The sequence below is a fragment of the Mizuhopecten yessoensis genome, unplaced genomic scaffold (genome assembly GCF_002113885.1).
Source record: "Mizuhopecten yessoensis strain PY_sf001 unplaced genomic scaffold, ASM211388v2 scaffold11037, whole genome shotgun sequence".
NCBI classification, from domain to species: Eukaryota; Metazoa; Mollusca; class Bivalvia; order Pectinida; family Pectinidae; genus Mizuhopecten; species Mizuhopecten yessoensis.
The window spans coordinates 47,761-62,587 of record NW_018408847.1 but is presented as its reverse complement, the minus strand read 5'-3'; the positions used below and the strand labels follow the sequence as shown (position 1 = coordinate 62,587).

General features: G+C 37.7%; 1 protein-coding gene and 2 pseudogenes across 1 annotated transcript in view; 2 read left to right on the top strand and 1 right to left on the bottom strand.

Moving 5' to 3' along the window:
* The window catches only part of LOC110464840 (formin-binding protein 4-like), a 57,875-nt gene extending 49,704 nt beyond the window's left edge, over positions 1-8,171 (bottom strand). The window contains exons 1-4 of the mRNA XM_021520289.1: positions 8,042-8,171; positions 2,148-2,216; positions 1,785-1,832; positions 1,503-1,565 (exon numbers count right to left, since the gene is read on the bottom strand). Of these exons, the coding sequence (XP_021375964.1) occupies positions 1,503-1,565; positions 1,785-1,832; positions 2,148-2,214 (178 nt within the window). The 5' untranslated portion in view covers positions 2,215-2,216; positions 8,042-8,171. The remainder of the gene's footprint in view (positions 1-1,502; positions 1,566-1,784; positions 1,833-2,147; positions 2,217-8,041) is intronic.
* A 3,205-nt stretch (positions 8,172-11,376) lies between these two features.
* On the top strand, positions 11,377-13,394 carry LOC110464843 (annotated as a pseudogene).
* LOC110464846 lies at positions 11,476-14,529 on the top strand (annotated as a pseudogene).
* Positions 14,530-14,827: the final 298 nt, after the last annotated feature.

The window sequence follows — 14,827 nt, the reverse complement described above, 5'->3', positions numbered from 1 at the left end:
TAACCCTATGCCTCTTAGTTATTCAAAAGAAGTTGTTTAAAGGTTTTAAACATATTTGACCCCTGTGACCTTGAAAATAAGTAAAGGTCATTCATTTGAACAAACTTGGTAGCCCTTCATCCTGGCATGTTACTGGCCAAATATCATTATCCTAGGCTTCTTAGTTATTCAGAAGAAGTTGTTTAAAGATTTGTTAAGACAAGTGACCCCTGTGACCTTGAAAATGGACGAAGGTCATTCATTTGAACAAACTTGGTAGCCCTTAATAACAGCATGCTACTGGCCAAATATCGTAACCCTATGCCTCTTAGTTATTCAAAAGAAGTTGTTTTAAGGTTTTTAACATATTTGACCCCTGTGGCCTTGAATATACGTCAAGGTCATTCTTTTGAACAAAATAGGAAGCCCTTTATCCCAGCATGCTAATGGCGAAATACCCTAACCCTAGGCCTCTTAGTTATTCAGAAGAAGTTGTTTAAAGGTTTTTAACATATTTGACCCCTGTGACCTTGAATATAAGTCAAGGTCATTCATTTGAACAAACTTGGTATACCTTCTTCCCAGCATGCTACTGGCCAAATATCATTATCCTAAGCCTCTTGGTTATTCAGAAGAAGTTGTTTAAAGGTTTTAAACATATTTGACCCATGTGACCTTGAATATAAGTCAAGGTCATTCATTCGAACAACTTGGTAGCCCTTCATGACAGCATGCTACTGGCCAAATAGCATCATCATAGGCCTTTTGGTTATTGAGAAGAAGTTGTTTAAAGGTGTTTAACATATTTGACCCCTGTGACCTTGAATATAAGTAAAGGTCATTCATTTGAACAAACTTGGTAGCCCTTCATCCCAGCATGTTACTTGCCAAAAATCATCACTCTGGGCATTTTGGTTATTCAGAAGAAGTTGTTTAAGGTTTTTAACATATTTGACCCCTGTGACCTTGAAAATAGGTGAAGGTCATTTATTTGAACAAACTTGGGAGCCCTTCATCCTAGTTTGCTTCTGGCCAAATATCATCACCCTAGGCCTTTTGGTTATTAAGAAGAAGTTGTTTAAAGTAAAATATTGACGCCGGACGCCGGACGGACGACGGACGCTGCACCATGGCATAAGCTCACTTGGCCCTTCGGGCCAGGTGAGCTAAAAACTGTCTTGTTAACCCTAAACCATTCAACAGTAAAATCTGTGTCGTTAACCTTAAACAATTCAATAGTAAAATCTGTCTTGTTAACCCTAAACAATTCAATAGTAAAATCTGTGTCGTTAACCCTAAACAATTCAATAGTAAAATCTGTCTTGTTAACCCTAAACAGTTCAATAGTTATTACAGAATTTACAAAGCATGACTTTTTACAATGAAAAACTCTTTTTTTTCATTATCTACACTTGCTCAGCATAGATCTTTACCATCTGGAGGATACTGTTCTGCGACTCTTTTTGTAAATTTTCTGATATATACTTATATATTTCCTGCTATCGTATGGTTTCTCTACAAACCTTCATCATGCTCCTCATCAGACCCCTGTTCATCATCTTCATATCCCCCATCTGCAAAAGCACCTGAAGACACAGAAAAGTTATTGTAGTAAATTTCCAAATTTGTTTGTAGTTTTACAAGTATCCGGGTAATAGTGATCTAATAAAGAAAATGAAGGAAATGTATCTAGATTAAAACTGATCTTAAAATTTTACCATTCACATATATATATAATGGCTGGTCTAGGGATTGACAGTTCTGATTTTATTACATTGGGGGAAATTTCCCACATGAAACTTTACCTCTTGAATCCTCATCTTCTTCGTTTTGTCGGCCATAGCCATATCGTGCTGTAAAAATAAATATATTCATTTTAATAATATTATCAAGACGTTAAACTGAAATTTTAGAGAGGTTACCAACTATACACTTGAATATATATGCACACATCACTACAGAATGCCGCTAATGTCTTAAAGAAAAAGAAGTCTAAAGATGTACTTAGCTTCTGTCAGCTGATGCATGAAGCCCCTTTGAGCTCTGATTTCCCCGTTACATAGAGTATAATACTGCCTTCATATATCACCAGTTAATTACTGTTAATGTTTTCTTTCAGTGTATACAAGTACAGTGAAATCTGTCCTTAAGTTAGGCAACATTCTTACCTAGAAAACTGTCCTTGTTGTCACTCAATTGCAGCACAGTCCTTCTCTTCCCTCTCGGTTTTCCCATACCTGGAATGGCAATTATACTACATATATAATAAAATCAAATATTTAAGTTGTATGATATGGGTCATAAGTTTGGTCCTGGTTTGGCTTTATTTTGTTTTGTTTAACATCATATTAACAGCTAAGGTCAGTTAAGGACGTGCCTCCATGTGTGTTGTGTATGCATGCATGCATGTGGATCATAAGAATAACACATGTACATTAATCTTAACATTTGACAAGGTACATACATACCAGCCAAGTGACCAAATTTTGTCAGGTTACACTTGGAATTTTACCCTTATCACGCTTTAACAACTTCACATGCCAGGTTACGATTTTGACCGTTTTCGTCTAGAATCTTTTTGTATATTAGAAATGACCAAAGTCACTCTGAATTCTCTAGACTTTTCCATGCTCTGTCAAAAGGAAGACAATCTATTTCCTGTTTCCTCACTGACAAGCGCGAGTTGTTTTTACGTACTATAACTGATTTCACAAATGTTTATACAAAGAATAATGTTACCGAACTTATCGACAAGCAATTAGTAGTCAGATATTTTAACGAAGAATTGAGTTGTTAGATGATCAGGTAGAAATTTTGCTTGGAAATCTGTAAAAATATCCTTTTTATCATTTCTAATACATTTACCAGGAACATTGGAAGGTATAGATTTGAACCACCGTTTTATCACAGTACTAGTATTTGTGTTGTTTTTACTGTATTTTTCAGTTTTAAGTCAGCACTGCACATAGGAGTAAGGGCAGCAACCTGCCCTTACAGTTTTTAGATATAATTATTTCATTTGAAATTTAACACATGTAGTTTTGATTTTAACAAGAGGCCCAATGGGCCTGCATCGCTCACCTGTTATTAATCTAACACTTGTAATCTTAAGATTTCATAAGAACCTATTAAAAGATTTAAACATATGACGCCTCTGACCTTGATTGTTGAACAAGGACATTAGGTTGAAAGTGGATCAAGGTCATTCATTTGAACTAACATGGTAGTCCTTCATCCCAGCATGCTACAGGCCCAATTTCAGTACCCTGGCCCTTTTGCTTATTGAAAAGAAGTCGCTTGAAGATTTTACGACATTTGACCCCTGTGACCTTGAAAGTTGGTCAAGGTCATTCAGTTGAACAAACTTGATAGTCCTTCATCCCAGCATGCTACAGGCCCAATATCAGTACCCTGGGCCTTTTGGTTATTGAGAAGAAGTTGTTTGAAGATTTTAAGACATCTGACCCCAGTGACCTTGAAAGTGGGTCAATGTCATTCATTTAAACAAACTTGGTAGCCCTTCATCCCAGCATGCTACAGGCCCAATATCAGTACCCTGGGCCTTTTGGTTATTGAGAAGAAGTCGTTTGAAGATTTTATGACATTTGACCCCTTTGACCTTTGAAAGTTGGTCAAGGTCATTCATTTGAACTAACTTGGTAATCCTTCATCCCAGCATGCTACAGGCCCAATTTCAGTACCCTGGCCCTTTTGCTTATTGAAAAGAAGTCGCTTGAAGATTTTACGACATTTGACCCCTGTGACCTTGAAAGTTGGTCAAGGTCATTCAGTTGAACAAACTTGATAGTCCTTCATCCCAGCATGCTACAGGCCCAATATCAGTACCCTGGGCCTTTTGGTTATTGAGAAGAAGTTGTTTGAAGATTTTAAGACATCTGACCCCAGTGACCTTGAAAGGGGGTCAAGGTCATTTATTTGAACAAACTTATTAGCCCTTGATCCCAGCATGCTACTGGCCAAATATCATCTTCCTAGGCCTTTTGGTTACCGAAAAGAAGTTGTTTAAAGCAAAAAGTTGACGCCGGACAGACGGACGACGGACGCCACACCATAACATAAGCTCACTTGCCCTTCGGACAGGTGAGCTAATAAAATGTGATAAGTACAGAACTCTTTTTTATTTTATTTACATTTGTATGCTTTCCTTTAAAGATTTTGTATAACTTTTTAAATTCCAAAAACATACTTGAATTGCAATGGTGCCCATTTCACAAAATATTACTGTACAATTCCTGTTTAGTGCCATTTACTGATCTCAAAAGTCAAACAAACTATATATACCCTGGTGTCATCGGTTTTCGACGGTGTAACAGCAAAATCGCTTTTTACCAACCATGTGAAATAAATTTATTCCAAGCCTTACCAGTTAAGTCATTTACTATTATTGCCCTAATTTTATAAAAGATTGATTATAATATTTGATAATACAACGCTAGAAAATGTCAACAAACATGGCGACTGCCTAACTTGTGTGCTTGCGTACTACGTCATCAGTATTCCACGGTCATGCTTTCCACTGTACGGTGGCAAAATAGGACAGAAAACAAGAGGCCCATGGGCCTTAACGGTCACCTGATATAATTATACAGAGAGTTGATTTTGTTTTTAACATGAACAGAAATATTATTCAAAGTGACAAAAAACAATAAAACCACCTTACTCAATATCTAGCATACAGATTTCAGACTAAAAAGTATTTGAAACTAGCACCTCTGATTCTTAACAAGGAAAATGAAGAAATTTTAGCACACTCCTTTGAGCCCCACTCTACAGTTATTAACATGTAATATTCAAAGTATCATTTGCTATTATAAACCATAAAAATTAGACGAGAAGTCACAAACACTTTCAGGCTAATTTCATGGGTTTTTAAGGGTGTTAAACTTGGTGTAATTTTGGAATTATGCAAAACGGGGTTTAAACACTACGTTGTGGTAAGAATAGAAGTTACTTACAGTACAGATCATCATTTTCCTAAAAAAAAAGAGAATTGTTGCAAGTGTGCTGGCGTCAAAACATAGCCTCTGTGATCACCCCTGACATGACCCGCAAGCGCGCGTGCGACCCGGAAATAAACGACCGTCGAAAACAGATGACCGTCGAAAACTGAACACAGGAGGATATAGGGGTCACACTTAAGCTCTTTAATAGCTAGGCAATTTGCAAGTGAACGCATAACATAAATAGTAATTATCATTAGCAGGTTTTAGATGTTCTATATACTGCCAGCAAACAGGTAGATGCAAAGATGCAATTTGTATGCACTTTCACAAGAATATACATATTGTATAGTATAAAGCTGAGCTACATTGTACGACAGGTCCAACAAACGCTAAGGCTTTCAGTAGCTATGCCCAAGCTAAGGGGAGATAACTCCAATTGAATTTTCGCGCCGCGCCAAAATTTCGTCACACTTTTATACCATCGGAAGAACGGTGATTTTATCGTGCTTGTCCATGTTATAGAAATGGATACATGGTAGGAATTTTATCTTCGATATCCCTCGTCACTTTACTACAGTCTATATTACAAATATCATGGCGGAAACGCAAGGAGCGGAGATTGTGAAATATTGCAGAAGCGACAATTTCCTTATAAAACCGAGTACATCCATCAAAATTATATACAAATGTTCAGTAATTATCCCTTAAAATAAATATATATGCCAATCTGTCAAAACCGTTCTTGGTATGAAAAAGGCTGTTGAAATCCCAAGGGGTAGTATAACGGTAAATCCAATATGGCGGACACCTCGCGATCGCCTCGAAAACGTAAACAAATCCCACCTGTACCAGACAAAACTCGCTAGAAGGATATTGCATTAACGGTTGTTTACCTATCGTGTAAAGGTATCTGTTCTCTTTGTTTTCTGTATATATTTTAAACATTAAATGATGTATATTTGTATAAATTTCGGTACTATTTACTTGTTTCTGAATGATTAAACTTTTAAATTAAGTTACTGTCACTCAGTCTTGACTTAGTTTACATACGCTGATACAGATAGAAATTGAATAGACCTAAATTTAAATTTATTTCGAGTTTCAGTGTTGTCTGACATACAAATACTAAACAATGGTTGGGCTGTACATAGTTTACATTAAACATATCTAATTGATATGACATGCTTTTGTTTTTCAATATCATTTTAATTGTTTATATAAATAAAACTTGTCAGATCATACACCATGTACAAATACTTTTTGTTTTTAAATATTATTTTAATGATTTATCTGACTAGAACATATCAGATCATGTGTAATGACAATGAGTATGCTTAAAGACAAGTACCCTTCAGACTCCTGGGTAAGCAAATTATGCCACAATAAAAGGAGGGGCTGGTATATACATTAAGTACCCCAACGGAGATCAACAATCAGAAGCAATACCAACAGGTCTACATTGTTCAAACTACTAAGTTGAAGAAGAAGACCTTATTCATGCTGCACACTGCATCAAAAACAAAATTGATAACACAACTCAAGTAGTATTCCTGACTGATGTCCTCTCTGTGCTACAAGCTTTGATAAACGACAAGCTTAACCTCAACTTGAACAAGCTTTATACACCATCAAAAGTCTGACAACAGTTCTACAGTGGATTCCTTCTCACTGTGGAGTTTGGGGTAATGAACAAGCCGATAAATTAGCAAAGAATGGTACTGAACAATAACAGGAAGAAAATCCAGTGTGCTACACAGAGATGAAGACTATCATCAAATCTCTGTTCAACACCCATCAGCAACAAGACAGTTATATTACCACCAACAAGATCTGACCAAACTACCATCTTCCGACAGGACACAACAGACTCAATCAACATCTATACAAAGTCATGAAAGTTGTTTCATCTCCAATGTGTCCTTGTGGAGAAGCAGAGCAGGATACTGCACACCTCTTACAGTCATGGAAGATCCATCAGGCACTGATCATGAGAGATAAGATATGGCATTCACCAACAGCAAGTGAGTGAGTGAGTGAGTGTTAACGTTACCACTCAAAGAAAAGCTATGTGGACCAGTGGATGCCCTTAGCACAGAAGACCACCAGATTTGTTGAGGAGACTGGTATTCAAGTGTAAAGGCGAACGATAAGAAAGAAGATGTGTAATTACCACTGAGACTGGTGCATCAATATATATAATTAAATGAGATTATTAATGTCATTCATTGTGTTTTGTAAGGGGAGGTAACTCTTTGTGAAGTAACATTTTAGCATCATCTCCGGAGTGAGGGGTGATATTTAGCATGGAAATCTTTCATTTTACAATAGAATAGATTGGTTCTGAAATTGTGGTAAAAAAAGAGAAAACAAATTCTCCCATATATACCATGTTATTGACCTTGTACGCTTTTTTGATTGTTTTCAGGAAAATGCTAAAAAACAATTGTGAAATTTCACGATTTCAAAAAATTCGTAAAAATCCAATTTTGAAGATAACATGGTTCTGATTGCTGTTTTGTAATCAGGTTATGGTAGTCTCTAGGAAAAGGACAAGAAATAAATTACTTTTTGTTTAAAAAAAAATAGTTGGGCATAGCTACTTTCAGTTGACCCAGACATTTGGCAAAGTAACTGTTTTCTCTCTCTGAAATCAAGCCAGAAGTTAAGCCCATTTCGTGTAGTCTAAAACATATTGGTTCATGGTAGTCGACGTCTTCGTAAGCATTATACATTGCTTCTGTTGACGCTTCTTCATAGTTGTTCACATATTTACAGGTTGCGCAGATTGAGGTCTACTGTACAGTACGTGCAAAAGCCCCGTTTGTTTATGTTCGAATTCTGAACTTGCCTACTCACAGAAACACCATGGTCAGAGCATGCAATTGTTATATGTCTCAAGATGACAATTAATGTTAACCAAAGACGATACCTATAATGAAGCTGGTCGCCTAATATAAAACAATTAGCCAAAGACAACGGGCTAGGCGTTAGACCAAGTAGACTAATCGATCGGCCATGCTGACGGGCGACATTACCATGTTAGGACTTATTTCAAACAATTGTTACGATATCCAAATGTAAGCACACTTCTCACTAACTTTTTGCAGTATATGAACTGTTCAGAAGCAGTAAATTCCATCCAGGTTGTCACATTTTCGGTGTATTCGTTCGTTTACACATGTCAAAGCAACGTCCACATGACCCACATTCTCTGTGCGAATGACCGAATTTTACTAATTGTTACCGAGGCTGCGATTGGTCGGAAATAAATTACAGATAGTACTTAGTAGAACTTGTCAGAGGAAGAAACGTAAACGAACCGTTTTAGAAATCGTGCCTCCAAACACGTTCACAACACATTTGACTACCATAAATTTAATAGAAATGCTGATAAATCATAAGTCTCAGACTAATCTAAGCTTTTGATTTGTCTCAGCAGAAAAGCTAAAAACAACACATGCCAGCAGAGACGTATAATACATTATTATACGTCTCTGATGCCAGCAATTAGACGAAACATAAAAAGTCTACAAATACAATCCCAACTGTACAAACTACAAATACCACAACGACACCAAATCTGGTGCACAAGGCAGCGAAATAACGGTACAGTAAATACCACGGGGGTAATCCCGATACTCTCTATTTCGCTTACGTCACAATAATACTCGCTGTTTGGATTACGTCCGAGCAAAAAGTTAGTTTTGCACCAAATACGGCTTACGGCAAGAGTAAAATGCTCCCATGATGGAAGAACGTGAGAGGTATTTTTGCGCTTTCTTGTATAAATACTGAAAACTTATCATTGTAACTCAGTCTATATGCTATATGTATGTCTTAAGCTGCTAGCCTATATCAATAAAAAAAAAATTTAGATTAAATTCGTTTTGACTGAATAATCATATATATATACGGACATCAGTTTATATACAGCTTTGTGGAGATTTGAATGTAATAACTATTTAATTAAATTACTTTTACACAACACATGTCTTGGCCAATGACTCATCAACAAATTAACATTGAATAGTCTGAACTAAACACAAGTTTTAGCGATATTTTTATCAAAATATGCAGTTGGTATGTATGCTGATACGGATTACGACCCTGTATGATACGGATTACGTTCATTTACAAATTGGAATGATATGGATGACGGTCAAACAATAATATATATTAACTAAATGAAAATCATTTTTTTAACAAATTCTAGGATATTTTCTCGGTCACACAGCATCACATAGGAACAAATAGAATGTTTAGAATTGACTTTCTTAATTTTTCTAGATCCGAGACTTCCCAAAAGTTTGATTTTTTTCTTCTGGGTTTTAATACCACACTCATTACAAACTTGGCCGTTATTTGGGGTAGATGTGTATCAGTTATATAGACCGAATATGTTCGTAATTATGAAATCTAGACAGGTGCTATCGGAATAAAATAATTATCAGCCAATTATATAAACGTTTATCAGCCAATTATATAAACGTACATTCTTATTCATATCACTTATATTTCATTCACCACACACACTGCAGCTCGCACATGTATGGTGTGGTGTGACTATCAACAAACAAAATCATATGACTAAACAAACGATGTATGTTTCCAATGGAAAATTCTATTGTCAAATGAAAACAATTATTCTGTCTCGGAATCACTTTTTAAGTTCAACTAACAGGTTATAATTAATAACTAGAAAATTAAAAAAATAAATACATGGTAAGCTACTTATTAACGGGCAGCAACTTTTATTTCAAGGGAGGGAGTTCGTAATGCTCGGTGACGCGACCTCACAACATTTAACAACTAGAACTGTAAGCCAAATGCTAACTAATACCCCGCTCCTGTATAAACCAGAACTGTAAGCTAAAGGCTACAAGTAAGGTAAAGCATTGCAAAGCTACCATAGTCTCCCACCAGTAATGATTTCTTTATTCACTGAGCTGTACACTTATTTAAGTGTATAGGTAACTGACATACTTTCTGTACTCCCTCTCAATGGCAAAATATACTTGCAAACTAAATCGTGTTAGCCCAGATGAACCAGTTTTGCTGAAATCGTCATAGTAGTTAAGGAAGAGTTGTCAGAACAAACATTTCAAACAAATGGCCATAACTCCTTAAAAAGGGTCGAAATGAAAAAAATACTACCCTGATGCACGACATCAGGGGGTAATTACCATATATGTAAACTTTCATTAAAATCGGACCAGCAGTTTAGAAGACAAGTCTTTTTTTTAAACAAATGACCATAACTCCTTTGAAAAAGGGTAGGAATGAAAAAAATGCTACCCTTATGCACAACATCATGGGGTAATTATCATATTTGTAAACTTTGAAATTGGCCGAGTTGATTAGGAGAAGTTGTCAGGACAAGGATTTTTCACGAAATGGCCATAACTCCATAAAAAGGGTTGGGAAAAAATATCTGGATGCACAACATCAGGGGGTAGTTATCATATCTGAAAACTTACGTTGAAATTGGCCCAATAGTTTTGGAGAAGTTGTCAGGGCAAGCATTTTTCAACAAAGGACAATTACTCCGTAAACAAAAGTGAGTATGAAAAAATAATACCTGGATGCACAATATCAGGTAGTAGTTATCATATCTGGAAAGTTTCGTTGAAATTAAGCTCCGTAGTTTTGGAGGAGTTGTCCCGACAAGGATTTTTCAACAAAGGGCCATTACTTTGTAAAAAAAAAAGGTCAGAATGAAAAAAGAATACCTGGATGCTCAACTTCAGATGGTAGTTATCATATCTGGAAAGTTTCGATCGATCCATAACTTTAAAAGGAGTAGTCCGGACAAAAGGTTTCAGGATCTGTTCAACAAAGAGCCATAACTTCGTCAAAAAGGGTCAGAATTAAAAAAAGGTACCTGAATGCACAAGATCAGGGGTGGTAGTTTTCATATCTGAAAAGTTTCGTTGAAATTGGTCCATTACTTTAGAAGGAGTTGCCCGGACAAAAGTTCCAGGATTTGTTCAACAAAGGGCCATAACTTCGTCAAAAAGGGTCAGAATTAAAAAAAGGTACCTGAAGTGTAAATTTATTAGTAAATTGTATTTTGGTGTACGCAACTTTAGCCTTTGCCAAGGCAGTTAGAGTTAGCTCCCTTAGCTCCCCATGCTAGTTCCGGTCTTTTAACAGCATTAGCAGAGCAAAATGGCAGCAGCCTCACAGTGCTTTATATAAATATAAAATCCAGCGACATCGCGATAAACGCTTACAATCTAAGAGAGCGATCAAGCTCACTAATGACATTCCTCCAAAATTGTGACAGCGAGGAGACCGAAGATAATGTACATCGGAAAGAAAATGCTTCTCAATCTAGTGATCAGGGGTCAAAGTAAACCGTAAAGTGGACAAAGATTACTACAAAATCAGCGTTGAACAATGGGGCTATGGTAATAGCAGAAATTTAGAAGAAATGATCGAGGCAAACGAGGTGGATGTTCGTGGTATCCGTGACTACCTGGATTATACAAAAACGATAAATCGACTCTTCAGCAAGTATGTGTGGCAGTGTTATGCTGTATGACCGGGAATATCGGGAGGCCCAACTTAACATAGTGAAGGTTTTCGATGGGGAACGCCACAAACCGCGATACAGAACTTTCAACTTGTACCTAAGCCAAACAACCTGACTGCTCAGGTACTTCAGGGTACGACGGTAAATTCAAAACGAGAGGGACAAGGTCGGGAACGGTCGACCCCAAGAAAACGTGGCCCGTTTACTCCGGACAATCGAGAAATATGCAGGAAATTTAACAATGACGTGTGTGATTATAAATCGTGTAAACTTGCGCATGTCTGTTCGGTGTGTTATGCGGAGCACAGTGCGATTCATCATACAAAAAAGGGATAGATCATGATCAGCCCAAGCATGAGGCCACTGTAAATAATGTACATACTAGCAACAAGTTGAAATTGGAAGCCTGGCAGTCCCTCTTACCTGCGGATGACTTTGATAGGGAGTTTATTTTAGAGGGCGTGGCTACCGGTTTTCGCATTATCGATGAAGGTCTAGAGAAACACATCGTGCCCGTGGAGGAAGAAAACTATGCCTCTTGTAAACAGTTTTCTGGTCTGGTCCAAGATCAGATACAAAGTGAAATAGCAAACGGTAACTATGTGATAACTGAGACAAAACCAGTGATAATAAGTGCGTTGAGGGCTATTCCAAAGTCAAAAACAAAGGTCAGACTAATACATGACGCGAGTCGCCCTACTGGTAAATCTATAAATAGTCATGTCAAGAGTGACTGTTCGTGTACTTATATGGACCTCCGGCCGGGAGGCAGCCAAACATATTTCACCTGGGTGCTATTTAGCCAAAGTGGATTTAGCGTCGGCTTACAGATCAGTAAATATCCACCCATTGAATTACAAAGCAACAGGTTTGAAATATCATTTCGATGGAAATGACAATCCAACATATATGTATGATACAAAATTGCCTTTTGGGGCATCCAAAAGTCCACAGATTTTTCAAAAACTCAGTAGTGCTGTATGTAGAATATTAAAATGTAAATATGGTTTCACAGCAATTGCCTACTTGGACGATTTTTTAGTGTTTGGCAATACTTATAATGAATGTTACAATGCTATGTGTAGATTGTTACAGCTGCTGCGACAGCTGGGTTTTGCGATTAACTGGTCCAAAGTAGAAGGTCCGGTAAGACAGATCATTTTTCTAGGCATAATGGTCAATACAATAACAATGACTTTTTCTTTGCCTAATGACAAGCTTCAGAGTTTCTCAGACGTGCTAAGGGAGTTTTCGGTACGAAAAAGGGCAAGTCGCAAGCAGCTTGAAGTATTAATAGGTAAATTAAACTGGGCGTCACAAGTAATAAGTGGGGGCCGCACATTCCTGAGGAGAGTAATTGATATGAAAGACAAACTTTGTGCCAATTCTCATAAGATACTTTTGACACCGGATTTTTTCGCGGACATAGGGTGGTGGATTTCATTCATCTCCGTTTTTAATGGCAGCTGCACGATTCATGACCCAAAACCTGTCACATCATTACAAACAGACGCGTCGTCGGACGGCGGGGGAGGTTATTTTAACGGTGATTATTTCTATGTGAATTGGAAATTGGATTTACCTCCCTTGGCTAACGAACATATAAACGTGAAAGAGTTTTGTGCAATATTTTTTGCTATTTGCCGCTGGGACAAGGTTTTGTGTGATAAGCGCGTCGTGATCTACAGTGACAATAAGTCTGCAGTGTCTTGGATAAACAAAGGCACTTCGAGTAACAGTCTAGTCATGCATCTGATACGTCATTTGTTTTGGATTTGTGCTATAAACAATATCGCTCTCAAAGCCATTTATTATCCAGGAGAGTGGAACCGAGTTGCGGACACGTGTTCTCGACTACACGAGATGGACAAATTATCGTTATTGTACTCGTTGCTTCCTTCCCTTGCCTACAGTGACTTTTGTGTACATGAACTGTCTCAACATATGTCTCTACTGTTTATATGCTGTAGGTGGTTCAATGGTGGAGGAACTGGAGAGAGCTGCAATGAAATACAAAGACAAGGCATGGGATAGTTCTACAGCATCCACTTACCGTACACATATGCAGTGCTACTTAACTTTTTGCGGAAGTATTAACTGTACATCTGTCCCAGCAGCATCGAAAGTCCTTCAACTATACGTCACTTACCTGGCTAAGGTTTTCGGTTTAACACTATCCAACAATATCTCAATATTGTGGTTCACATGCACACTTGCACAGACTGTCGGGTTTTGGGGACCCTGTGAACAAGGACTTTCAACTCAAACACCTACTCCAAGGTATTAAGCGCGAGTTGGGTACAGCCCAGTCACCAGTGGGGGCCAATCACACCTCAGCAGCTTCATAAAATCAAGTCGACCTTGAACTTTACCAATTTGTCGGACATTACGTTTTGGTGTGCATGCTTAATTGCGTTTTATGGGCTCCTGCGCCCTGGGAACATTACGACCACTGGCGCATTTGATGGAGACCGAGATGTTCGTCGCATAGATCTTCTCCCTTATCCCTGGTGATATGTGTTGTGTTTACGCCGAACCAAGACTATACAGTTCAGGGAAAACGTGTTGAAATCCTACTGCCCAGAACGGGGAATGATCTATGTCCTGCTACAGCGCTCGAAAGTCTGTTGCTTATTACAGAGGCAGCAAATCCTCTGGGACCTCTCCTCCTAGTTAACGGTGGTTCAGCTCTCAGCCACAAGTGTTTTTGTGATAAATTGCGCAACTGCCTATGTCAAATAGGGGAGGAAGGCTCGAATAGCCACTCTTTTCGTAGAGGAGGGGCCACTTGGCTTGCCAAGTTAGGGGTCCCACTTGACACCATCAAATCCATTGGTTATTGGGCAAGCGATGCTGTGTTTAGATACATAGAAACAGATTTTTCGCAAAAATTGATAACGGCAAGAGAGTTTGGCATGTCATTGTGTTAAGGCATCAATGTCCAGAAATTGCAAGGGAAAGGGACTTTTTGTGTGAGTCTAAGACTTTTTTTTTTTTTTTTTTAATATAACAACAATAACGACCCCCTTTAATAATTTTCTCCTAAATACAAGAACTGATTGGGTTGGGGATATTTTTTCATGATTTTTATTAACTTTATTGTTTGAAAAGAAATAATTATTGTTTATATTAATTGTGGTTGGGATAACCGAGTGAATAAATTTCTGCCCTGTTGACGTTTGTTTTTGTTGATGTTTTCCACAAACTTTAGCTAGTGGAGGTTGAACCAAAGTGTAAATTTATTAGTAAATTGTATTTTGGTGTACGCAACTTTAGCCTTTGCCAAGGCAGTTAGAGTTAGCTCCCTTAGCTCCCCATGCTAGTTCCGGTCTTTTAACAGCATAAGCAG